We start from the raw sequence: 27,090 nt of genomic DNA, 5'->3' as shown, positions 1-27,090 counted from the left end.
CAACCACTCTGCAATCAGGCTTCTTTTTAACCCTCCCCCAACCTCTTCCTTGAAAACCTTCCAAATAATAGGAGATCCACCCCTTTCCTAATGGCCAGCAGCTCCTGAAGAAGAGTACATTTCTTTTAGCAGGCTCCATGCTTCTGACATATCTGAGGGTTATATTCTAAGGGAATTTAATTATACCTAATTTACATAGGCACAGATATGGAAAAGCAGGTTATATATTCAAATATATATGTATATATAGATGTTTGTATGTATGTATGTATGTATGTATGTATATGTACCTCCATCCCATCTTGGGATCCCATATTCAGATGAAGTTTCATGCCTAACTAACATCTTGGGACACCCATTCATAGTTGACTTTGAACTAATGACCATGCAGAAAACTTCTAGACTCTAACAAAGATGTGACATCAGCCAAGGCATCGATTACGTCTTAGTGAGAAGTTTATCCCTTCCTGTGTATACATTTGTGATTGTTTTCAACCTGTAAACCTGATCCAGAGTTGCTATCAGAAAATTGACCACTTCTGTACTCAAACATGACATCTACCTTGGACGTCCAACATAACTTGCCATCCCCAGCAGAAAACATTGACTTTGGAACAAATTTCTTGAGCTTTCAGTTCAACACCTCTGGCTTACTAGGTAACAGGAGCAAGAGAATTTTCGAGGAAATCTATGATATGACTATATGACCATTGCATTAATCCATTTCAAGACCAGAAAGATGTCAGGCAATGACCCACATAACCAGAAGCATGTGTATTATTTTAACATTTCATCAAATGCCTGGCAGTTTTGGCAACACTGGTGAGCTGCTGCTTGTAAAGACTATTGAACCTCTTGTTTATCTGCCTCAGTTGTAAATGTTTACGCCATAAAAAAAACAGTAAAACTAAGGAGAAAATCAAAACAAACAAAACAAAGTTAAAGCCATGCTCGTATGCTAATAGACTCATGACCTGTCTAACTATTTTTGAGAAAAGTCATATTCACAAACATGACCCACCTCATTTCTAAATCACTATAGTTCAACCACACTCTGTCCAGAACCATGATCCCACATTTATCCCTTTTTCTAAAATGGTTCCCAGAACAAGCATTAGCCCCATGATACATCCTATAGAACAGGCTCTCTCATACTGAATAGGGAATTGAAGGCATTCTCAGGCTCTCGTAAAATCTAGACGGGGAGAAGAGTATTATGAAGGGCTGGGATTATTCAGTTAGGGGTGCTTCCAGGTTTTAAATCTTTTGTGGTGGGGAAAAAAATTCTCTTATTTCAAAAGCAAGATGTCAACATTATTTTTAGCTGTCAATCACATTTTATGCAAGGAACTTAGTTTTAGATATCGATCACTTTTTGTGCAAGGAATTCAAAATACATCTTTCTCTTTCACTATAATAAAAGTAAATATACACAAAGTGTTCCAACCAAACTAATTTCAGAGCTATTTAATTAACCTTCAAAATAAGGTTTTGCCAAACAAAGAGATGATCCATGTTATAGCCAAACAAAGGGAAAGTCAGACAAACAAAGAGATGATCTATGTTATAAAATATTTGTAATAGTCCACTAATATAAGTGATATGTGAAATGTGGATATATGAATTGTTTGCCTTTCCGGGTAACTCACTGGAAATGGTACAAACTTTGATAGTCAAAGGACTTCTTCCAGGGACATTCATCTGTAATTCATTCATCTCTAAAAAGCAAAAGGCTTTTTATTTTATATGGACAACTACCTACTCGGTATATATATCCTGAGAACAAAGCCAAAATGGACTGAATTGACTACATTTTCCTCCTTTCATCTGAGCGTTTGGTCTCATATAAATATTTGAGCACAAGGTCTTCTCAGAGTTTTTTTTTTTTAACTTTAATAAAGAAGAATTTATTTCTTCATTTCTAACCATAGCTAATGAAATGCGGCTCTGGGCAATACATCACCAGGAAGGGAGAGGTTATACAACTTTCTGAGAATTCACTGAACTACAGAGTCATGTTGATTACCTATAACCATGACTTTCTACTTGGATTGCCTTCTTTTATTTCCTTTGTTCAACTCACATTTCTCAAAATGCCCAACAAAATGTCTTCGGCACCTCCCCGCTTCTTTGTGTAGTATTGAGAATGTAATTTTGAGACTGAAGAACAATTGACAGCTTAATTGTGTTCCACCTTATGCCATGCATCCGCATTTACATCATTGTGGCCCAGGGGCAGTATTTTTCTGTGGAGAGCCACCGCGTTGTTGATAAGAAACAACCACTCTGCTGATAAATCAATATCTGGCTTCTAATAAGTTTGGGAGTGTCATTCTCATCTCTCGTTCCTGGAATGCCAAATGCTCATAATTTCAGCTTTGGACTAAAGAAAGTGTAATTATGGTTACAGTAATGGAAGCAAAAGGATCTTTTTTAATCCATTCTTTTGCTATATGGAGATCCTGTCAAAAGTTTTTTCAAGGTTGGATATCCCAGTTTTCCTCAAAAAAATTAAATATATCCTAGTGAAGCTCCCAAGACTTGGGGGAGTTGAATACTCTCTTAATGGAAAGAGAGAAATCAATCAATCTTATTGATTTCAAGTTGGTTGGAATCATGGCTACCGCAGGAAGATTGGATTCACCCCTTCTTGCTACATTCTGTCCTTGGGACCAACGGAATTCAGTTCCACTGCCGGTAGTAACTTGTAGCCCATAGCGCTGATCTCATGGAAGTCATCTTCTTCCTCTGCTCCATTTATTCCATATTTTCGCCCAATCTCATCAGTTCTCTGTCTCCCTCACTCTCTTCCTTTCCCTTTCTGTAATATTTCTTCAAGAATTTGCCTCTAGTTTTATGGCTCAAATTATTACATATATAGGTGGTACTCGAGTTAAATATTTCCATCCTGACCCCTCCAAGATATTCTATATCTTCATTTCACTAACCTGCTGGACAACTTCACCTGATTTCCATCAAGCCCCTCGATGCCAACAGATCCAAAATGGAATACATCTTTGCCCCCTAATTCAGGATCTCCTCCAGGCTGCCCCCTTCATCCCAACTACCAGGTGTCAAGCCTGGCCTTCATCTTTTACCCTTCTCTCTCTCTTCCTTCCCACAACCAGCTGCCAGCTTCTGTTGATCCTACCCGTGTGATCTGCCTCTTTCACTCTTTTTTTTTTTTTTTTTTTTTTTTTGCCTTTCCAGAGCCCGATGTCAATTCCTCATTACCTGGATCTGTGGTATGGGACTGGCATCCTAATCTGTCTGGATGGTACCTCCCAGCTCTCTGACCCACAATCCATCTTATATACTACTGCCAGACCGCTTCCCTTACCCTGATCATCATAAACCTGCTTCCAACTGCTAGAGAATTAAGTCCACACACGACAGTTCAGAATCTACAACTTTATCCAGGGCTACAGGTCAATCCTCACTTCCTTCCTTTCTTCCTTATACTCTACGCTCTGATAAAACCCATAGCTGCAACTGTCCCAGATGGGATTCCCTGGGAAGCAGACTCTGGGCAGAGTAGGGACAAGCTGTCCACCAGGGAGGGAAGGGAATAGGACTGGGCAGAGGGAGATGAACTTCCTCGCGGGCCCCAAAAAGGAGGAGCTCTTGGAGCTGGCCTGGCCCTGAGAGTTGTCCTGAGTCAAGGTGGAGCCTTGATAACCCCACATTGATCCACCACTGGATGTGGGCTGCTTCAACAAGGGCAGTTTTCTTCAGTAGAGGCAAACCTCAAAAGGATGCACAGCTGATGCCCACCTTCTGGCACTACTCTCAGCAGACAGAGGAATAAATCCTTTATGCTCCCTTTATTCCTCACGTGGATCTCCTTCCTTCACTTCTGTAGCATTTTCTTCTTCTGATCCTCCATAGTTTAGCTGCATTTCCTTTACCTAGTGTGACACTTTCATCGTAAATGGTCATTCTTCCCCTATTTCTCAGCTCCTTTATTAAACCGTAATATCCTACAGGGAAACATCTGGGCATCATATTTCCTGACCCACCATAACTAGCCAAAGTGCCTTTATTAGAAGATTTTCATATTACTCATTGACTCAATGAAGTTCTTCATACAGGATTGCACATAGCATTTCTGTAACCTTTCAGTCATCAGTTTTATAATGGAAAACTGCTTCACTCATCAGAGGTAACAGAAAAATCCTGTCTCTTCTCTCACTTAACGTCCTGCAGATACTTCACGCTGGTTTACGTATTCCCTCCCTCTTAGGTGAAATGCCATAGGGCTGATTTTCAGGCTTTTCCTTCAGTCCTACTAGCCTCTCTCTCTCTCTCTCTCTCTCTAGTTGTACAAAAGGTTAACATTTACATTTAGAAATGGAAGATTCTACCATACAGATTCTCTGAACTTGGACACTCCCTGTCTCCCAGCGATGGCAGTTGAGTAGTGGTTCCAACAGTACTCCTTGTTGAACCAGCCCCCAGGGGTAGGCAGCAAGTGATTCTCTCCAAGGATCTACCACTAACATCCACCTGCTCATTTTCCTGTGTTATATGTGCTATATTCCATGTTCTCCTGGGTTCCGAAAAAGACCCAGAATTCAACTGCCCGTGTCCTGAGTCTGCCTTGTCACTTATAGAGCCCTCTTCGACATTGAGGTTTTTTTGTGTTTTTTTTTTAACTGTAAAATGGGGATAAAGAGGGACAATAAAGCAATGTGGTTAGACCATGGACTCTGGAGCTTATAATACCTGTGGTTTCATTCCAGTTCCACCACTACCTGGAGCCGCCATCTTTGTGCATCCCCAGAAAGCAGTGGAAGGACCACGAAAGACTTCATGGAGAAGGTAACATTTGAAGTGACACTTGGGGAAGCACTGAAATTTGACCGGGGCTGTAAGAGAAGTCTTCCCAGCAGAAGAAACAGGCTGAGCTAAGGCCAAGAGATTAGAAAGTACTTCCTTGCCCTAGTGATCTGATAGTCTCATGCTTTTTTGGAGCCAGTAGAACACAGAACATAGTACACAGGACACACACGTCTGAGCACACACACGTACACGAGAGGGGGACTGAAACACATCCTCAGAGAGACCCACTTGCTGCCTACTTTTGTGGGCTGCTTCCATAGCGGTGAGAGAAAACAAATGAAAGATTCAAGAAAGTAACAAAATAGTGATGGGAGGGGGGTTACATCTTGCTGACTAGATTATAGTTGTTTTGATTTTCTTTGAATTTTGTTTGTTTTCAAATTTTTCTGCAATAGACATGTAGCTTTTCGTAATTAATCAGAAACAACTCAAGTTGTTCCTTCCTGCTGAATGTTTCAGCATCTCTTTGCTCAAAAATCTTTTCCCTATTTCCCTGGATCCAGAAAATTACATAGGACCTCTGGATTAGCTGATTCATGCCTACATCCAATTGATTTTGAGAGTCAAAGACAGAAAGAAAGGCTGTCTTAAGAATCTAGTCAAGTACTTAAGCTTGCCAGGTCACAGACACTCATAATCAACCCCAGACCCTCTCTAACAGGTGGCAGACATGGCTTAGGATCCAGGAGTCACTAAGCCGCCTTAGTGAGCATTGAGACAAGGTCTCATTGAGCACTGAGGAATGAGCCCTGAGAAAAAGCCCATTTGCCAATGCAGGATTGGTTCATTGCTTACAAATGAACACATCTGAATAAGCTTGGCACACAAACCACCACCAAAAGGATGTACCTTCGGGCGGGCTGCTTTCAATGGCTGTGCCGCCATCCACACAAAACAACGGTAAGTCAGCATTGTAAGTGGGAACTCATGTGAACACCTGCATGACCCTTCAGTCAGAAACCTACAACCCCGCCTGGGAGCAAGGCCATGTCTGTGTACTCACTGGGGCTGTCCGAAGATTTCAGGGGGCCATGTGTGAAAATGTCTCACTGATGTACGTTGAAGTTACATACTAGGGGCCAACAGGCTCAATCCTACACAAAGACAGGTTCTGGCTACATCACCTTGACCCACACAGTGCTTTTAAAATATGAATTGGCTGCACCATTTAAAAAATAGAAACAAACCTGGATTTCTGGCTCCTGTGAAAAAAATAAACGGAAGGGCCAAGGAAAGAACCAATTTTCCGTGTGGTGACAATTGACTGGAGCTGAGTAAAGACAGGCTAAGTGCTCTCTAGCCCAGCTCAGTTTCCCCAGCCCTCTGGTCTCCTATACTGCACTGTTCTGCTCATTGTGATAATTTGCCACCCTTGCTTGATAGCCATTTCACCTACATAGGAAAAGCTACTGCCTAGAGTCCATTCGCGATCTCTGTGGGAGTTACAATCGCCCCATAATGCTATGTCTGTTGCTGCAGACCAGAGGCATCTCTGATGTCATTTACAATCCACGTTACCTTTTTTGTGTCTTCACCATGAGACCTGGGCCTGAAGAAGCATGGAGCTCTCCTGCAAGCTCATTTACCCCCTGAAGACTGGAAGCTATTTAAAGCTCCAAAGAGAGCTGAAGAACCCTTGATATACGCCTGATCATTCAGGACAAAGATTTTTGTTTCATTTTGTTTTATTTTGCTTTGCTTTGTTTTGCCTTGTTTTTGTAGGACCAATAGATTTACTCAGCTAATTTGGCTTTCAATGATCATCACAGTCGGATAAATGTTCTCATAAGGGCGGACTCTGTGGGGTCACAAGTGCAGTCTTTGCAGCCACACCAAGGCAAGTGTGTGCGGACGCAATCAGCTGGCAGAGGAGCATCGGCAGATCCCAGCAGGACAACTATTTTCAGGTAATGAGGGATCATGGCATTTGCTTTCTCTCCAGAAGTCACGTACGTGGCCAAGAACTTGTTTCAGTTAAGGAGCCAGACCTGCTGACAGGTTTCAGAAAAGCTCAAGGAATGGTGACCTTCTCTCCGAGGCATAACAGAGAGATAAACACCAACGTTAGTGGACTGGGAGTGCAATTGCACTTGGAAAATAATTCTGACCCTTCATTAATTGGAGGACTTCCTAATGATGCTTTAAAAGCATTTGTGGTTTTTATTCACCCCCTCGCTCCTGACTGAAATTAGTCAGGGATCTTTATGTGAAGAAAATATAGAAAGTCGACAACGATATATCGTCAACGTTAGTAACTGATGGCCCCAAACAATTAAGACTGAGCCATGATGAGCACATCAGTGGGAAAACAGTTTAAAACTACAAGGTTCTGGGGCGCCTGGGTGGCTCAGTCGGTTGAGCATTTGACTTCGGCTCAGGTCATGATCTCACGGTTCATGAGTTCGAGCTCCGTATCAGGCTCACTTCTTTCAGCGTGGAGCCCACTTTGGATCCTCTCTCCCTCTCTTCTCTGCCCCTACCTCGCTCATGCTTTCTCTCTCAAAAATGAGTAAAACATTTTTTTAAAAATACAAGGTTCTGATGGAGAATCTTATAACAATCATCTCGCTGTAAGCTAAAAGAATTCAGATATCTGAAAGTTAGACTCAACATTACAGGTTGTTCTTCTTCAAGATATTGATGAGTGAACTTGCATCAAACCAAATGAGCCCTGGTTAACATAACAATAAATGATCATGGTACTAGATCCAATGACACAGCTTTTTTCTCAAATGCCACCTCCTCTGTGAAGCCATTTTTGATCTCAAGGGCAGAGATAGAGTCTCTCTCCTCTCTTCTGAAGTGCCTAAGTAACTTATGTCTGCTAGGGCACTTATCACCTTGTTTTTACATGTGGCATCTGAGAGTGAGAGCTCATCACTGTGACCTTGAGACCTGGCACAATACTGTAGGATCTTTACAGATCAAGTGTTTGTGAAAGGTAGGAAGAAAAGAAGGAAGGAGAGAGGGAGGGGAGAAGACTGGAAGGAAATACAGACGCTTAGCGTTTCTTTAACCAAAGGTCTGAGCAGCTCTTCCTCTTGGTCTCGGCACATCGCTTCCCATATCGTGAGTGTGTTTCCCACTTAATTAGACTAGTGATCTCTCGTCATCTCTCAAGACAGTTCAAAACTCACTTCTTTCGGGAAGCCTTCCTGCATCCCTCTCCCGCCTGCCCCTCATCAGTTCTCCTTTCTCCCGTTCCTGAGTCTGTCACATTTATCATGTCTCTCTCTGCTGAACTGTGAGCAAGCTTAGACCAAGAATTTCCTTTTGTTCCTTCAATTTCTACAAGGAGTTCCGGGCCTAGAGGCTTAGTAAATACTTGTTGAATGAATGAATGAATGAATGAATAGAAGGCCCTAACTCTTGCACATTAACCTAAAAGGTGCCCACTTTAAATTTCAAAAGCTATTTAAGAATTCCATTGTGAGCATATGGATTATCTACTTAATTATTCACATCAAAATTTTAACTCTAGGGCTGCTGTTCTGCGTCTAGGGAGTTTCTGGTTTCAGGCCACCTTTCTTAGTCAGTTACCAAGGGAGCATGGGGTAGAACTCATTTCAATGTCAACTTCAAAAACAGAATGACTAAAAGGAAAACGTATAAAAAAAATCAGATAATTCTTTTACGTTTATTTACTTATTTTGAGAGAGAGAGAGAGACAGAAACATGATCAGGGGAAGGGCAGAGAGAGAGACTCCCAAGCAGGCTCCACACTGTCAGTGCAGAGCCCGATGTGGGGCTCAAAATCACGAACCGTGAGATCATGACCTGAGCCAAGATCAAGTGTCAGACGCTTAACCAACTGGGCCACGCTGGTGCCCCTATTCATGTTATTTTAAAGGGCTCCTATTTTATTACATAAAATGACATAGAAACCAACGAATTATGGTGAATGGATATAAAATTTCCATGAGATTATTTAGCTTAGGTAGAAGAGGCTCTTTGAAGGGGATCCTGAGTAAGATGGCTGTGAGGATAAGCCAATGATAGCTAGAAAAATAAACCAGGTTGAGGTTATGCAAGGGAGGCAGAAGTTTAAGTCATATTATTAAGCTTGACTTTTATCTGATAGGAGATGAAGAGACCCTACAAACTCATCAGAGGAACGATGTGTTCAGATCAGCTTCTTTCCATGTCAAGGTGATAGATGTAAGTAACATACCTGTGGCTGCTGAGGCCAACCCAAGGGATGGCAGTGAGGCTGGATGGAGGAGATACACTGAAAGATATTTATAAAGAAGGAATTGGTCGGGGCGCCTGGGTGGCTCAGTCGGTTGAGCGTCCGACTTCAGCTCAGGTCACGATCTCGCGGTCTGTGAGTTTGAGCCCCGAATCGGGCTCTGGGCTGACCACTCAGAGCCTGGAGCCTGTTTCAGATTCTGTGTCTCCCTCTCTCTCTGCCCCTCCCCCATTCATGCTCTGTCTCTCTCTTTCTCAAAAATAAATAAACGTTAAAAAATTAAAAAAAAAAAAAAAGAAGGAATTGGTCATCAATTCCATGTGACGTGTGAGGAAATACTTTCTTCGAATGTTTTCAATAAAACGATTTCTATAATCAAATACTTCTATTTTCTTTATAGCTTGATTGTAAATTTGGGATCATGCCAAAAGTATTACTAGCCATCTCCTTTTAGACTCAGAAGAGAGACACTAAAGAAAACTAAATGATAACGTGATCCTAAGGTGGGTTTTTTTTTTTTTTGCCCCTGATTTATAAGAGGCAGAGCATTTCCAATAAAACCAATGAAACTGAATTCTAATCAGGGATGTATTTATCATTAATCAGAGATTTTATTTTGTTCCATTGACTGCTTAAATTTTCAGTGAGCCTTTGACTGAGAAACCCGTGCTAAAACTCTTGATATCAGGCACACGGCCATTTAATCAACAATACAAGATAACACAAAAGGGTTTAAGAAAAATAATGACAGTATAAAGCTACAACATTCTATGTTAACAAAAATTTTAATACACACTTGTCTAAAAGATGCATACAGTGACTACTGAATCTCCATTCATAGGCAGCCAACAAGATTATGAATGAATTTATTAACTTCCAACAAAACTTCAGGTTGTACACTTAAAAAATTACAAACCATTTAAAAACGAAAATTAACAACAGAAGCAACAATGACTCTAAAATCTGATGGGATGACTTTAAAGAAAGGTTCAAGTATTGTTTGTAAAGTTCTTCAGACACTATAGTCTTTGAAAAGTTTGTGCATTTCCCATCTTTGCATAGTGAAAACAAAAACGGAAACAAAAAACACGCATACCACTTGGTAAAACTCCACAGCTCCACGTGATTCGTGTTTCATAACATGCACCTATGGGTACTGCTCATTTATCTAATAGGAGTAGCACTAATTCAGTGGGCTCATGCAGTATCCCAGTGAGCAATGAAGTTAGCGCACACCTCCTCATCCAGGTGTCATTGATCAACGCAGCAAAGAATAGCAGGTGGAATGGGAATTTGCCATCACTTAACACTAACTCTTGTTGGGTAACATTACGACGGTGATAACGCTTGTGCTTTGAGCTCAAATTAATAAAAAAGGACTATTCTCACCACAAAAAAAAAAAATCAGCAAACGAATGGCATGTGCAAGAGAAAAGACAGCAAAGAGTCTGAAACGACATAACCGAATGCCACCAAAAACGATTATAATCCATTGTTTACGATTGGGATGGTTGCATTCTCTTTCATATTCATACACACATGGCTTAAAGCTTGTGTATTTTACATATACACACAGATAATTTAACATTGGAACATAGGTTTGGTTACCTATGAAACTGCCAGTGTGACAAAAAGTTACACTGACATTTGCCATTATGTACATAATATTTGGGGACCACTGTGGTCTGATTTAAAACGTAACATCGCACACTTACAATGTTGTTTGTGAAATGCTCAAAAGTTAATAGTAGAGATTCAACCTGTTTTGTAACCACCATGGTTTTGTTTCCGTTAAGTCACCATGGCGCCTCTGGAAGAGCAGTGAAATGTGCATGGTGTGCTTGGTAGCAGCTTGGAATCCACTAGTGGGTGGGATCCAGCGACAGACAGACAGAAACAATGCAGCGACAGGAAGAGATGCCAAGTAATCTGAGTTTCCTCTGGGCTGAAAGAGCCATCGCCACTAGGTGGAGGGATACAGCCTGTGTCTTATGAACCCGAGATAAGGCTGATAAATCTTGTAGATAGCCCTGTTATTACAATATAAACAGATAGCTAGTTCTAGAGAAAGACCGCAGTCCCGGGTAGCACCTAGTACTCAGAAAGCAGTAACAGGATTCAGATGTTAGGCTGTGATCTACTGTAGCATACAGAAATTAAGGTTTCTGCTCTATGATTGTGAGACTTCCACAATTAAAAAAAAAACACTGTTTCAAGCAGTAGATTTTTAGGACAAGAGTCCTAAAGCCTCTCCAAAGTCAAAGCAAAAGTTGTGAGACTGGTGTCATGAACCTTGCTGAAAAGGGACTTAAAGCTAAATCTAGCAACTCACTGGGTTGTCACGAAGCAAACAGTACAACTGCGTGTCCTGTTCCTGAAAAGGGGACGTTAGGGAAGAGCGGGCTCTTTGGGGGCTGTCAGGAAAGCTCGTCTCTAGATGGATGCTGACTGAAGGAATCACGTACAAGTTTTTATATTCAAAACAAAGTCAGGACCAAATTTCTTTATTGATGTATATACTTAACACTTGAACGGAAGCTGTCTCGATCATAAATGGAAGAAGTCAGTGCAAATGAAGGAAACTCGAAGGGACTTGGGAACCCAGATTACATCCGCACGTCTGCCTGGAGGCAAAAGAACACCATGAGCTTGTGAATAGTAGAATCCCATCATAATCCAGAACATTCCACAGACCAGGAACACACCATGGGCCCAACAAGATTTGCTGAAAACACAACACACAGACTTAAAGCCTATGATAGCAGTGCTCCCAAGAAGGTAATTGCTGCTTCTGTGTCCGTTCCCAGTTTCACAGTGGGGTTCTACCATATATATTTCGAGGCAGGAAAATGAAGCATGAATGAGATACTGACAGTAATAGATACGAATAAAATGGAAAGCTTAATTTTTCCCCCAAGTTTTTAACGCTTAAAAATTGTTATTTAATTTAAGGCTTTAAGTTTATCCTTCTTTCACATTAAAGACAGGGAAAGAAAATTGTCAAAACAAAAAACAAAAATCATGAGCTTGGCACTTCTGTGATTAATTTGAGAGGGCATCTACTTTCTTACATTATGTACATATGTTTATAACGACATCAAAAAGTTTTAGACTTGTCAGTACATATATTTGCATTTACATAATTTGTGTATTTTTAATAAGGGTTATTTAGTTGTTTGTGTCCCCCCACCCTTTTGCTTATGTTTAGTTTCAAGCATTTCATCTCACTCAAAGCATTTCATTTGTAAATTGTACCTGTCTTGCGCCCAAACTCCCTTCGTCTGTGGCTATGTCTGTCTTTGTTAAACAAGCCCCCAAATCACTGAACAACGTGTTGGTCTTGTGACGAGAGAAGAGAGAGAGAAAACAGAGAAAAGAACCCAAAAGATGGGGAGCAAACAATAAACTCAAATCTACAGAGAACCTTTACAAGAAAAATATTTCAGTACAGACAAGTGAAAATGATGTGTCAAAATCTCTTATTTCCATATTTACACTTATAAAAGGACTATACAGTAGCATCATTGTTCAAGTCCCAGCTCCCATTGGCAAAGGATGCTCGGTCCAGGAGAACAGACAACGGGGAAGTAAATCAACAAGAGCAGGGGTCCGGAGTCCTTCGTGGCCTGGTCTAGGCTAGGGATGGAGGGCCAGGCAGCCTCCACGTGTTTGCCTTTCATCTTCACCTTAGGAAATCAGTTGCAGGTTTGGCTGTGGGTTGGCTTGCTAGCTGCTTGTTGTATATATGCCATGCAGATTTGACCCTTTCGGAAATGAGATCTTTATGCCACCGGAGTGTGTCATCGGTTAGGAAAGGGAAAAAAAATCATGCCAACTCATTTAGAAGATATTAAGTGCCGGCAGGCTGAGGAAAGAAAAAATCATTTGCTATTTCTTTAACGGTTCTTTTATTGCACTTCATTTTTTGTTATTGTTCCTTCTTCCTTTAGTTAGAAAAAAAAAAAGATTCTGTGAAATAGTTCTTTTTTATAACATTGTCTTTTATCCCCTTTTATTGACCGGCGGTGAGAGGGGTTCTTTGAAATTATTTCCCAAAAGGACAGTTTCTTTTTACCCCCGTCCCTGTCCCCCAGCTTCGGTTCTGTGGTCATTACCACCCAGCGTTCTTGTTTACAGACTTAACAGTTCCGGAAAGGGTGCTGTGAGTTTGTCACGCCCAGAACCCAACAGTGCGAGGCACCGCTCACCCGGTGCCGCAGAGTCAGATGGGGCCTTGCTGAGTGGGATCGAACCTCCTCTTCTTGACATTTCTTCCAGAGACGCAGGCGGAGAGAGAAAAATCCACAATATTAATCAGATCATGGCGAGAGGAGGGTGATGATAATGACAACCACGCTAGTTCTAGAGCAAAGTAATCAACTCACACGGAGGCAGATTTCCGAAAATAACTTGAAACACAGAACAGCTCACACTTTCGAATGTCTTTACATCTCCACTAGAGTATATCCATTTGTAAAGACCAAAAGCGGCTTCGAGTTGTTCATTTTAAATCACTGGAAGCCTCCGCAGCCCAATTTGTCTCTTATTTCAGAAGTAAATGATCTGACTAATTTTAACTAGATGAACATTACATAGAGGGCTCTTCCTACATTGTAGGGAGCTCTTAGGGGAACTACGCACAACTCCGAAGGGCTTCGAGCTGCTTCCTTCCAGGACTTGAGAGTTCTGTGTCAGCGGATCGGCCTTTGCCAAGACGGCAAGGAGCCTTGTTCTACCTTGCTGCCTTGGGTGTGTGAGCTCTTACCCCACCGTGGAACAAGCATTTTTCATATCTACAGAGTTGAAAACCAGAGTGCACAGTAAGACGGTACACTCAAAGGAGAATGGACACGGGCTTGGGTTAGTTAAGCGAATGTAGCAGTTAAGCTCGGTGGAAATAAGCAAGTTAAAATGCCTTGCTCTCAGTGTCCAGTCTCCTAAAAAGTGGTTCCTGTTGTTTAAAAAGAGAAGAGAAAAGAACCAGCAAGACACTACAAGGCAACAACAAAAGTTGGTTGCAACCTCCCCATGGTCTGGCTTCATGTGGGGCATCAAGCAAGGGGGCTCATGCATTTAGTGTGCGCGCTGGGCAGGTGCAATGCTGTTGCCACCGCGGCGTCATGCAAAACTGGAGAGCGAGGGGTCCCCGAGCCCCCTCTCGCCCCTGCCCACTCGGGGCCGCCTGAACACCCTTCCAGCCCTCCGTGCCGAAAAATGACAGTGTGTTCCTCCTCCCCCGCACGTCATTCAAAATTAAAACAATACCAAAGCTCAAAATATGTATAAAGGCATCCTGCAAAGTGCTCATTTCTCCCAGATGGCCACTTTGACGCTTCTCTTTTGAAATAGCAAAAATAAAAAAATCTTGAAAGAAAACCTCCCTTTTCTTTTAAAAGTTTTCATTAAAATGTCTTCATTAATGGCCTAAGCCTGTGGTTTGTTGGCCTAGCAGGTAATCCATTGCTGCAAACTCTATTTGCAACAGTGCTACTTCCTTTCTTCCCTATTCCCCACCACCTCCAAGAACCTTCTCTTGTGTCAGTATTTTCTAAAGCAGCCATTGCTGCTGCTTTGAGACCAAACGGGACGTCCCCCTTAATGCATCTGGCACTGAGCTCGTTCGCTTCAGAGCACAGGATCTGCGCCTACTACCCACACACTCACAGCTCTTAAAGGCAGATGTGTAAAGATCAACTCTACCCATGAGTCAGGTGGGGAAAAACAAAGATTGCTTGACCTTGCCAAATGACCCTGAAAGACCAGAGGTTCCGGCCAATTTAGCTCTGTATTGCTGGAATTGAAGAGAAACGTGAAACTAACATCCCCTCAATTAAAACGAATGTAGAGGAAAGATCAAGGGAGCTAGTGCTGCGCATGCAAATGACTACATTGCTCACATCTAAATTCCCTTATTCAAATTCAGGGAATGGCAGATAAGTAGCCATGTCCAAGGTCTTAAATGCAATCCAGTTCGTTTTTAAGTGGAGATACGAAATTCCATTTCAGCCTGGCATACCGTCAACCCCCAGTGCCCAAAAGATCGTGCTCCTTTGAAGTCAGCGTTTGAAACTTAAGATTATATTATTTTAAAGAAAATATATTCTACAGGATGAATGGTTTCCCAGGTCAGACCAAGAAGCCAAATCATCCTGTAGAACCATTATTTCTATGGGAAAATGGACTCTGAATACCAACAGGGCACTATATCTCCTCCACAGATCCCCCAGCAGGAGGAAGGCAGGACCCCGTGATGACAGCAGAGAGGGACCCTCCTGTGGCAGGCTGACCGTGAGGGCTCCTCATGTATAAATTGCAAAGCTACCATGGTGAGTCGTGAGAACTCACCGTGTATTGAGAACTGCCTGTCCTGAATTTTCTATATGAAAAAAGTCTTTTTGCTCATTTCTAATACGAGAGCACAACTATCATGGGTGGATGTTTGCTGTCTTCCTTCCACAGCTGTTTCATCTGAATTCCTTCTGCTCACTAGGACTGGAAAAGCAACGAATGTTCTCATCATAACCCGTACGGTATTTCTGGATCGTTATAAAATGTGAGCATAATCCATAAACCTTGCACTGACCCAGCTTTCACCAATCTTTCCGACATGTGAAAAGCCTACACTTTTGTCTACAATATACATTATACACATATATATTTATACAAAATTAGAACAGTGCTCTTCAGGTAACAATACCCTGAAGGTTTGTGAAGGCTTTAGTTCTTTCAGGGCTATATATTTACCCACTGCTATCGCCTTCTTCTCTTTCCACAATGGGTCATCACCACTCACCGAGAACCCTCCCCTCAACCCCTCCTAGGCCACCTTTGACTGAGCTCACTTCCCCAGGGGGCTGAGGCAGGAAGCTGACCTGGTTCTTCCGGGCCAGCCTGCTAGGTCTCAATGAGAAAGTGCCTAACCCAAGAGTTGCAGGAATTAAGGGAATTAGGCTCCTTATTCCCCACTGGGATATGGTAGTGGAATTCAGAGAAGCTGAAGTCTCATTATCCTCATGGAAAGACTAGCTAAAATTGATTCCATTTCCTAATTCTATAAAAATCAAAATAAAAAGGCATTTACCCTTTTGAGAAACTATAATTGGCAATATTAAATTCCTTTCAAATTTCATCCAACTTGACATTCCAACAATTCAACTTTCCTTGTGATAAACCCAGATGTGATCCTTTACATGTCAGTTACATGATTACCTTCCTTTAACCTTTTCTTTAGTATGTCCTACAAAACGGGACACAGGCCAAACAGAAGTGCTTAAAATCAGCCCACATCAGGCTCCATAAGAACTTGTAACCCAAGTAACTATTCATAGAGAGGAAATCACAACTGATTGTTATACAGACTTACTGAAGTAATTAACACTTTTAAGGTCAAGAGCAGCTCTGCCAGGCCAGTATGACCACTACTGCCACTGAATCTTACCGAGGGAGCAAGCAGTGGGGTGGTGGGGAGTGGTAACCGGGCTCTACAGTCTGAGGCATGGCAAGATGGTTGCAAGAGCTCAGTACTAATCCTCAAATCAAATCCTCAAATCATGTCACTGTTACCTTCAAGTTGTTTTCCTACTATCACCTAGAATTTCTCTTCCTGACCACCATCGCCTAGAGTGATCACATACTTCATACGCAAGGTAAACGACTGTATTGCTCACATCTAAATTTCTGTATTTGAATTTAGGGGATGTCAAATAAAAAGCCACGTCCAGGGTGGTAAGAGCAATTCTGGTCATTTTTAAACGGAAACAGGAAATCCTCTTTTCATAGATTTGTTATCTTTCCTAAGATTTAGAGAAGAGGGTACTAAAATGATTCTTCATCTACTTGATTTTTCTAATGTCAAGTAAAAGCAACAGCCCTAATAATCTAATCCAGCAGCATTACTATTCAAAACTGAACAGCGGCTGTGAGTTTTCATTAGTCAACCAGGACCAAGGTTGGCAGTACTCTGCGGCACAGTCCATAGCTTTATTCTGCACGTGTAGGTGATGGAGAAGAAAAGGAACATGGGGGTGGGAGGGATGTAAATAAATGCAGATATGGGGGTAAAGTGGGACAAACTGGTGTGCCAAAAACCTATCTTCATCTTTCACAGGATTTCTTACAGATAATTTCTAACACCCCATAGACTGGGAATCCATAAACTAAGTCACCTTTAGTATCCTCATACTTCTGGAGGATGCAGATGAACTGAAGTTGCTAAGGTATACCTACCACAATACCCCATATATCAGAATACGTTAAATAAAATAACCTACCAGATAAGGCATTTTTTGTTCTTCTCAGGAGTTCTACAGCTTTGCTTATGGAAGTCTTGCTTGCATTAAGCAAAACTTGCAGACTCTTATTATTCTGCTAAAAAGACGTCATCTAAGCTTATATTATTTTTTATCACAATTATCTTAACAAAATTTCATTATCACGTATTCACACAAAGGTGCACACATTCACACATGCATGCACACTCACATATACTCATGCTTTTTACCACCTATTTCAGAGGAAATATGGTTTAGGACAAAAGCTATAAGGAAGGGCAGAGAATGTCAGGGATCAGAGCAGAGCTATTTTCTCATTTGTATTTGAACAGGTCATGTGCGGTATGACACTTCTTCCACACTGAAATTACTCACAGTGTTATGCCTCAAGAAATGTGACTTTGGGAAAAAGCAACACTTCCCCTGAGCAATTACCATGTTTTCCTTTAATCTAAAAGTTCATGTAGCCTCAAATTCTCAGGCTACTTTGCCACTTGCTTTGCTTTTCTCTTCTAGTAAAATGTAATTCAGGAAGGATTTCCAATAAAAGTATTCAGAGCAATCTCCTTTACAAACTATTTTCAACGTCTGATTCTAAATGACCCTCTTTTGTATTTACATTGAACTCAACAGGAAACTCAAATAACTCGGTTCATTTAGCAAATAACTTCTAGACTAATAATCTCCAAAACTGCCCAAGTGGTGGGAAAACCTAAACTGTATCATTTGGCACCCAAAGCTTTCTCTTGCAAAGTAGAAGTAGTTCTTTAATGTTTAATATAAACCACATGGCTGCTCTTAAAATCTAAAGCAAATTCAGATCCTCATATAGTGGCCAACAATCATCATGAAGAACAGTGGTGTCTCCAGGTTTAAACTACTAACATTCAAGCATTCTTCTGTCTTCAGTTTTTCCTGTGTTTTAGGGCATAAAGATACTTCATATGGTTGTGTGTGTGCCTTCCTACAACGCTTTCCTTTAAAGTAATTCTTAGGCTCATAGGGCACGGTAAGGGGCGTTGGCTTAGCGCATCAGTGCGCATGTCTGCACAGCGGTCCCCTCTCAGCCCTTGGGAGAGGCTGTTTCTCACCTCACTAAGTGTCCCTCTCCCCTTCCTCTTCTCTGTTCCTCCGATGAGTAGACATCTCTCTCAGATATAAGTCATCTGTACAGGGCCTAATCCACTTATATACACAGTGATAAAGGCTTTTCCATTTTCCCCCAAAGAAACATGCAATTCAAGCTGTGCGCTAGGCCAGGCCACTGTTTTGAGGTCCTGCTACAGAATAGTGCTCTTGTCTCCAAAGGCTGAGATAGTAAATTTGGCATTGCATGTGGCTGGACGTCAGAGATGCATAGGACTATTTTCCAGTCCTTTGAAACCAAGGCTTCCTGATGCCAAAAGGCAGAAGCTTGGGCACGAGCCAAATTTATTTTTCTTAAAGCATATTTATGAAAAATTTCAAGGAAGTATTTTAAAATAATAACAGATCATGGGACTACTATCATGTGCAATGACTTTTTTACAGTAATATAGCACGAAGAAAAATTGTTGCTTGAATTAGGCCGGCCTAAACAAAACAAAACAAACAAACATATATATAATATATATAACATATATATAATATATAATATATAATATATAATATATAATATATAATATATAATATATATATATATGTTTCAGGAGAGTGCCATATATTAGGGACCATGAGTGACTCATTATCTGGGTAATGTCTTGTTAATACCATGATGAGAAATTCCAATGTGAGTTGTCCGTTTTGTGTGTGTTTTTGAAAACACGATGATGCCAAAACTACTATTTCATCAAACAAGTTCAAGTTTACAAATATCTCTGTAGAAACGAAGTACCATTTGATAACAACTTTCCAAGTTCAAGCTACTCAAAAACTTGTAGGCTTACTCATTAAATCTAATATGGTAACAAAATTATCAGAAAATGTTGAATTTATTTAGATCATCATGTAGTTTGTTTTTCTTCCATAATCAGTTTCTAATAACATTTTACCTGGTTTCAATATTTTGAATTCAGGATTCAAAATATTAAATAGAATCAAGTTCATAATTAATGCAATTATTCAGAGAATTCAAGTAAAAAGCTTCCTCTATTGAGTAACCAGATGGAGGCAAAGTGGGTTTTGAATTTAGGTAATGGTCTTATTTCCCACTTAAATTTGTTTCTGTAGATCTGGTTGGGACTTAATTTATCAGAGGGAATATTTGGCATAGGAAGTCTTATCTACAAATCATAATAATCAAGCCACCACAGCCCGAAGAAAAGATATACAAAGCAATTATCCAATGAACCTGAACTATGGAAACATCAAAACTTGATAAACTAGGTTTACAAATTTTGGTCATAATGAAGGTTTATTTGTGAATATCTGCCATGTCTATTTAAACAAACGTAGTTCAGTGATCAATGCACAATCCAATGACTAAATGACTAAAAGTCACTATGGAAACAGGCCAGTTAATTTGCAGTTAATTAGAAAATATTTAAGTATCACAGAGCCACAGATTTCAAATTCCAATGTGAAACCAATGCAGATGGTTAGGGAATTAATACTTTTTTTAATCTGATTTTTATAAAATCACAAAGCTTTTCAAATCACAAAGCTACACATAATGTGTTACGTGTGAAAAATATCGAACAAAGAGTTACTTAGGTTGTGAAAAATTCAAAACGTCAATGGAATATAAATGAGTTTTAAACACACAAAGGATTCATATCCCCTTATTTCCAACTGCAAAGTGTCCTGATTATCGTGTATAAAAAACGTTATCTCAGAATGCTTGCTCCTAAAAGCTGGAATGGCTTCTACTGAAGAACCTCTACTTTGTTCTCCTCAAACTTGTGCATGTGAATTCCTTCTACATTTCAAGTTTTCCCACTAGCCTGAAGATGACGTTTGAGGTTTCCACGTTTCTTCTTTTCTAGCCCATTTCTGAATAAAAATATTCGTTTTTAACAGTTTACTGCTAAAACTTGAAATCTTGTAGCAGGAACTCAAAACCTGGTTATGTAAGCAGAAAAGAGAAATGCCAGAGCCACCGAGGAGAAGACATGCGGCGTTGCTTACTTAAATCCCCATCCTGTGCCCCCAAGGACAATAGCTGCTACCAGGATGGCACCAGCGATGGAGCCTATTATGAGATTGGTGGCACTAGGACCTGTGACAAAGGATCATGGGAAGAAAGTCATATGAGCCATCTACTGTCGTCACCACAAGGGAAAGGCAGTTACGCGGTTTTTCGGAAGTAAATAACCTGCATAAAAAATTGCTAAACGCTTAAATCGCCTTGATTGACTTAGTGTAATCGCACTTCTGATGCGAGGGAGAGCTACTGCTTGGACACGAATGCCTCTGAATCTAAAGCTTCTGCACCGCTGACAGTTAAGTTCCGTTCAATTCACCTTCCACAGGATTTGAAGCAAATGTGCCCCAACTGCCAGCGTCACCAGTCTTTCTTCTCCTCCTCTTTCCCAGTATCATGAATCAAGCAAGCAAAAGAGCACATAAAGAACATGGATGCATTAGAATTAGCTCAATCTTACTGGCAAATCATGGCAGGAAAAGAAGGGAAAATATTCTAATAAAGTGCTCTTTCAAGCAGCACCCAAAGTTGTCGGAATGCTACGGTTTGTTTTTTTAGCCCCCACTTGGAAACAATTTCGAAGTCAGAAGGAGGTGAGGCCTGGGTGACTTAGTTGGTCAAGTGTCTGACTTCCGCTCAGGTCCTGACCTCGCGGTTCACTACGTCGCCGTTCCTGAGTTCGAGCCCCGTGTGGGACTCTGTGCTGACAGCTCAGAGCCTGGAGCCTGCTTCAGATTCTGTCTTCCTCCCTCTCTGCCCCTCCCCCAAAGTCTCTGACTTTGTCTCTCTCTCAAAAATAAATAAACATTAAAAAAAAATGTCAGAAGGAGGTTACTAATAAAGATCTGACTTGAAAGCCTTGTGCTCAAAGAGGCATTTCTTCACTGTAAGGATCTATACAGTGTTTAAACAACAACTTGCGATTCCAAAGGCAAGATAGGGAGGAAGCGTAAAACTCATCCGGGTAATTCTGTAGAAATGGAAAAAAGATTCTGCCGGCTCAACTGAGACTATCTTTCAAGTTCCCATTTGAAATTCGAGGCCTGGAGATAGAGTTTAAAAAGGGAGTAGAAAGGACAGCAAGAAAGAAAATACAAAGTGGGGTTTCCATCAACTGAATAAGAAAGACTTAACGCATATGACAGCACATCCTTTCCACTCACAGGGGGAAACGCCTTAGCTCACGATTTTTAAATGTAAGCAACGTTAACTAGCACAGGAATTATTCTGCACCTCACATCCTTCCGGATGCTAACAGGTAGAGTGCTCCCAACAACAAAATACTTCCGATCGTAACTGAATATCCCGTTTCAGAAGTCATAAGGCCAATTTTGCTATTTCCCCCTGAAATCCTTGACTTTGTGTATATGTTCATTTCTGCATAAAAACAAAATTCTCTTTTCTGCTCACATCAGTGCCCTCAACTGTGCACACAAACAGATGCCACTTTTAGCAGCACTAAAATCGTGTGTGTTGTATGTTTTTACTCAGAGACCACTCAGGGTTTGTGAGGGTGAGTGGAAAGGTGGGAGACAGCTGCAGCGGGGGGTCTCAGGGATGCGGTCTCTTCGGGCGCATGGGCTCGTGACTCATTCTCAGGACTAACCACTGAGGTTCTACAGAACCCAAATCTCAGTGGCCTTCAGAAATGCACAAATAAGAATAAAGAGTAATATGACAGCAATCAAAACAGGTTAGTAACTCTACACTGAGCACTTACTCTGTACCAGGTGAGGGTCTAACCATGTGACAAAACATCTCACTGGATCCTCACAAAAACCATACGAGGTAAGAATTATGACTATCCCTGTTTATTAGATGAAGAAACAGTGGCTTCTAGAATGTAGTGACAGAGGCAAGATTTGAACACAGATGTGTCTGACTCGAAAGCTTATGCTATAAATCAAGGGTCAGCAAACTATATAACCCACTGGCCAAATCTGGCTCCACTTACTGGTTTGCAAAAAAATTTTGTTGGAATACAGCCACGCTAATTCATTTTCATGTGGTTTACAGTTTCTTTCGTGCTAAGACAGCAGAGTCACAAGGCTGTGACAAACATCCTGTGGCCTGCAAAGTCAAAACTATTTACCTTCTGGCCCTTTACAGAAAGTTTGCTAACCCCTGCTCTAATGCAACAGTCCACTTATATGCATTTCCTCCCCACATTTTAACAAGGAAACATATTTTGAAATAAACATTTAGAAAATATTTATATTTCCATGTACCTTAGGCTTTAGACATGATTTGTACTTTACTAGCTCAGAAGACAGGTTGGGATTAGAATCAATAGATAATTCATGACAAATGAGTCCTGATTTACAATTATAAACTAAGGTGTAGAAATTACCCCCTGCCCCCCGCTACCAAAAACCCAAACAAACAAAAACCTTCCAAACCTTCTATTCACGGAATCCTTAGTGATTAAATGAACATTACACTATTAGCTAAGCCAGGAGGTGTTAAAACAATGTATACTGTACTATCATGAATTTTTTTAAAAAACTGTATGATTTAGCAATTATGACAAAATTTAGAATTTGAAGGAAAACAATCAGTAAACTAATAAAAAAAATAGTGCATAAGCCAAGAATGATAAATAACAAATCTATTTTTAGAAAAAATAATACACTTTTACAGACTTACCTGTCACAACCAGAAATAGCCACAAACCAACAAGACTGGAAGGGATGATGAAAACAGACACTGGTCACAAGGACTATGCTTTACAACAAATGCCTTGGGAGTTGCCTAGCTCTAAGACTCAAAGGGAAAGTTATTAAAATTCATCCCTTAGTTGGTACTTTGCAGCACATCACAATTATGGTCAATAAATAATCTAAAACCACACTTGGGATGATTTTTTCAAAAACTACCTTTCTTCAAGGAGGAATTTCACATATATGTATGTATAGAATTTCCCCTGGAAAAGGAATGTTACTTCTATAGGTAATCCAGTCAGCAGATCTAAGGTGAAATTTTACAAGGCAAAGTTTTTGTTTTCTCTAAATGTTACCTCTGCTCTAAAACTTTATATTCTAATAGGTAAAGAGAAACAAAATATCTTTTCCAGTCTTTCTAGCTGCCCTGGGTTAACTAGTTCACAGTCTGTAGCCATGGGAGGTGAGTTGGCAGGTGTAAATCTAGTCAAAGTCCTTCAAACCAGGGGAGAGAAGGTTCGGGTAATCTTCCACACAGAGTGGGAACTACAGGCCTGCTTTCCTTGTACTATTTCGGTGTCTGGGTCTCCCAGTACTGGTATGGAAGGGCATCTGTGGGCCACAATCACTGGGACTAAGGAAGAATGCGTGTTACACGATCAACGTGCCCATGGTTTGGACAGGTTGAGTACAGGCTATCTGGTGGTTCCTTAAGATACCAGTAATTCATCCGGGGCCACTGTGAAGTGTCACCCATCCCCGTGAACACAAAGACAGCATGGGAAAGGGTATTTCTGTCATTTGTAAATGTTCTTCCTGTAATTGGCGGGGGGGGGGGGGGAATCACGAAAACCTTTTAGTCTACAGATCAGCAACTTCATGAAAATAATATCCCATGGAGAACTGACAGCTATTCTGAGGCTTGGATCAAGTACACAGCAACCTTAATAGAGGTACCAGAAGACCTGTATTTCTGTGAAAGATCAACACGGGCCAGGGACACACAATTTATTTGTGCACTGGCTATTTTTAAGACAAAGCCACCAGATAATCTGCAACTACTCTCCTTAAGGTTTTGCCGGTTTGGATAAATATCTTTTTCTTCTTCACACTCTTTGGTCCCACACAGTTATGGAAGCATCTAATTTGAATTATCAATCTATTTTATATTTTAAAAATGAAGGCAATATACTAAGTATCTTCTTTAAAAAGTTAAGCCAAAGCTTCCCATATCACTTTAAATACATGGAGGGAATATTAGTGACTATCACTCAAATTATCTTCAAAAGAAGCTACAACTATTAATAATTCCCAGCTGTAAACGTGGATTTATTCGGTGAAGATTGCATTCATTTCAAGAATACTAATAAAACACTCACTTAAAAGCATTTTTTGTCAATAAAAAATAATGACAATAAAAGGTCTGTCTCTTAAAATTACTTTTATAAGTAGAAGAACAATGGAAGCTTTTGGACCATCGTCTCAATTGTGAAGACATCATAAGCACCCCAATATTATTTTATGCCCCACATTGTTCCAGACAGGAGAAGGTTCTTCACTGCACGAGGAAACCACATGACACAGACACATCCAAATAACACCACAAGGTGCACTTGCAAGGGGAACACGTCAACGAGACAACACGCGGTGGGGATTAGGTACCAGCAGTCAGTTCACACACCGGGAACCAAACAGAAACACTCCGAGACTCACAAAGATGCTTACTCTATTCCCCACCCTGTGCCTCCAAAAATCACCCCCAGGGCCAGAATGGTGCCTGCCACAGCACCTATTAGCCTGCTTGTGGTCATGTGCACTGTGTGGAGGGAAAACGGAGATGGTTTTAACAAAGGAAACGAATCACACACTGATTGCGCTAACACACAACATAATCTATTCAGGAAATGCTTTGAAAGTCAGTTAAATACTGACATCTCTGCTTTAAAATTTAAAATGAAGGTCTACATACACATTGAAAATACTGGAGAATAATGTTGAGGCTAATTTAACTTCAAACTCTACAAACCCTACTTAAAAAATCCTCTCTTATAAATACTGTTAAACATATAAATAATCTAATTTGAGTTACAGTTCCTACAAGGAATGAGTTGGAATGAAAATGTCATTTAAACAGCATAACAGCAAGTCTGGATTTTAATTCCAAAGTAACAGACCGTTAGCATACTTCACAAACTTCTCAAACTGTAAAATGCACCTAAGAAGCTGCATCTTTTCAAACTTTAGAACTTACATTCAATTTTATGAAAATCCTACAAATTTAAAAGACTATCTTTAAAATTAAGTACATTTTCACCTGGAAAAGTGTATTGCACATAACTCTGCAATGTTTGGGTTTCTGGCACAGTCTTTGGGTGTTTAGTTATTGTTGTTGTTGTTGTTGTTGTTGTTGTTTACAGTTTGCAGGGCATAAACTATGCACTCGGAGAAAGTCAGGGTCGCTGGGAAGCACTGATTGCTTCAGATGACCCAATGGTAGATTACTGACTGGAGACGCTCCACCCCTGCACATCACCACTTCCGTGCTGAGCTTTGAGCTTTCAGATATTGCAAAAAGGGTCTGCACTGCCCAGAGGTGCCCAGGCTGCTCTCCACACACGCAAGAAGTTTAGTGCTGGGGCAGGAAGGCAGATTATTTAAGATTGACTGTGTCTGTGTGTGTGCGCGCGTGCAAGCGTGTGGACATACACACACTTTATCTCCTATCTTCATGCGATCAAAAGTGCTGGCTTCAAATCACTTTACTAATGAAAAGAGAGATTAACTTTGACAAGGCTGCATGGCACAGATTGTGTGCTGTGAGACGGTGAAGGAAAACAAAGAGCCATGATTTGAACTCACAGTTTTCTAAGGCTTAGTATTGTGTTCATTGACCTTTTGGGTCCAACTACTCTCCCAAAGAAGAGAGAGAACCTTGATCGCCAACGCTGGTGAGTAGGGGTACATCCACTTAATCGCAGGGCAAACAATAAGAGTGAGAGATTCTAGTTTTTATCCTTAGCTAGGCACAACCTGAGTTGTTAATAAAAAGCAAAAAAAACAAAAAAACAAAAACGGAAACACAACAGAAAACAGAAAGTCTACTGAGGGCCTTGAGGGGAATGGAAAAAAGACCAACATATAAGGTGGTGGTGATGTTTTCCAGATATGACAGTACATTGGAATTCAAAATAACCAAACCATATCTCAGATTTCTAAACTGTGGAGGCAAATACTGGAATGAAAGGTACTATAAATATAAATACTCATTTTTTAAGATCTTAGAAAATAATTGCCTTCAGAATACTAAATTAACAAGGACATATTATATTACAATTTGGTTTTTTTTTGGGGGGGGGTTGGTGTTTTTTTTGCTTAAGATTTAGGCATTGGCCCTCAGAGCCAAAATACCTGAAACTCCTATTAACTCTTCAATGTTTATATAAGCTACATATGCTAAATTGCACGAAACACACACACACACACACACCTGTAAAATGTGACAGTAAATGAATGTGTGTTAATTTTTAAAAATTATAACTGCATGAATGATGAATAACAATTTAAAAAGGACTTTTTATTTGCTACAGATATAATTCCTCTCTGTAGCATAAAGAGAATTAGGCAATCCATCATGTGGGTGTTAGAAACCAACCAGAGGAGCAAGGCATCCCTACAGACACTTCAAATATGCATTCCAGAGAAACAGATACAGTCTATAATCTCTGCTGAGCAAGAACAATTATCTCCCAACTCTTAACTGATAACCACTGCTAGCACCAAAACAAGACAAAATAAGTGGGGGAAAAAGCTTTTTCAAAAGTCTTCCCCCTCCTCCTTGTTTGCCCGCTACCTTTAATTCTGGTGTACTGCAAAGGTATGTAAAATACACTTGACTCTTGATCGCGATACTTAACAGGGTTATTTCTTCCAGCGCGCAGTGACTCAACCTGCTTTTAAATTGACATGAATTAATTGCCTGGCTCACAAGTGGGTAGATTTTTATAGGGG

The 27,090-nt window shown here is 40.6% G+C and overlaps 1 protein-coding gene across 15 annotated transcripts in view; it reads right to left on the bottom strand.

Annotated features, from left to right (window-relative positions):
• The window catches only part of ADAM23 (ADAM metallopeptidase domain 23), a 317,233-nt gene that overhangs the window by 17,329 nt on the left and 272,814 nt on the right, over positions 1–27,090 (bottom strand). For 10 of the 15 annotated variants that reach the window (XM_042949899.1, XM_042949900.1, XM_042949905.1 and 7 more), the window contains one exon: positions 12,514–13,302. The exons of 2 other annotated variants lie outside the window; for them this stretch is intronic. In XM_042949899.1, the coding sequence (XP_042805833.1) occupies positions 13,163–13,302 (140 nt within the window). In that variant the 3' untranslated portion in view covers positions 12,514–13,162. Of the gene's footprint in view, positions 1–11,519; positions 11,656–12,513; positions 13,303–20,406; positions 20,498–27,090 lie in introns of those variants that run through there. 3 more of the 15 variants (XM_042949895.1, XM_042949909.1, XM_042949896.1) reach the window with 3 other exon arrangements.

Source organism: Panthera leo, chromosome C1 (genome assembly GCF_018350215.1).
Source record: "Panthera leo isolate Ple1 chromosome C1, P.leo_Ple1_pat1.1, whole genome shotgun sequence".
Classification (NCBI taxonomy): Eukaryota; Metazoa; Chordata; class Mammalia; order Carnivora; family Felidae; genus Panthera; species Panthera leo.
The sequence above is the reverse complement of the archived record's forward strand: the minus strand, read 5'-3'. Positions and strand labels throughout refer to the sequence as shown.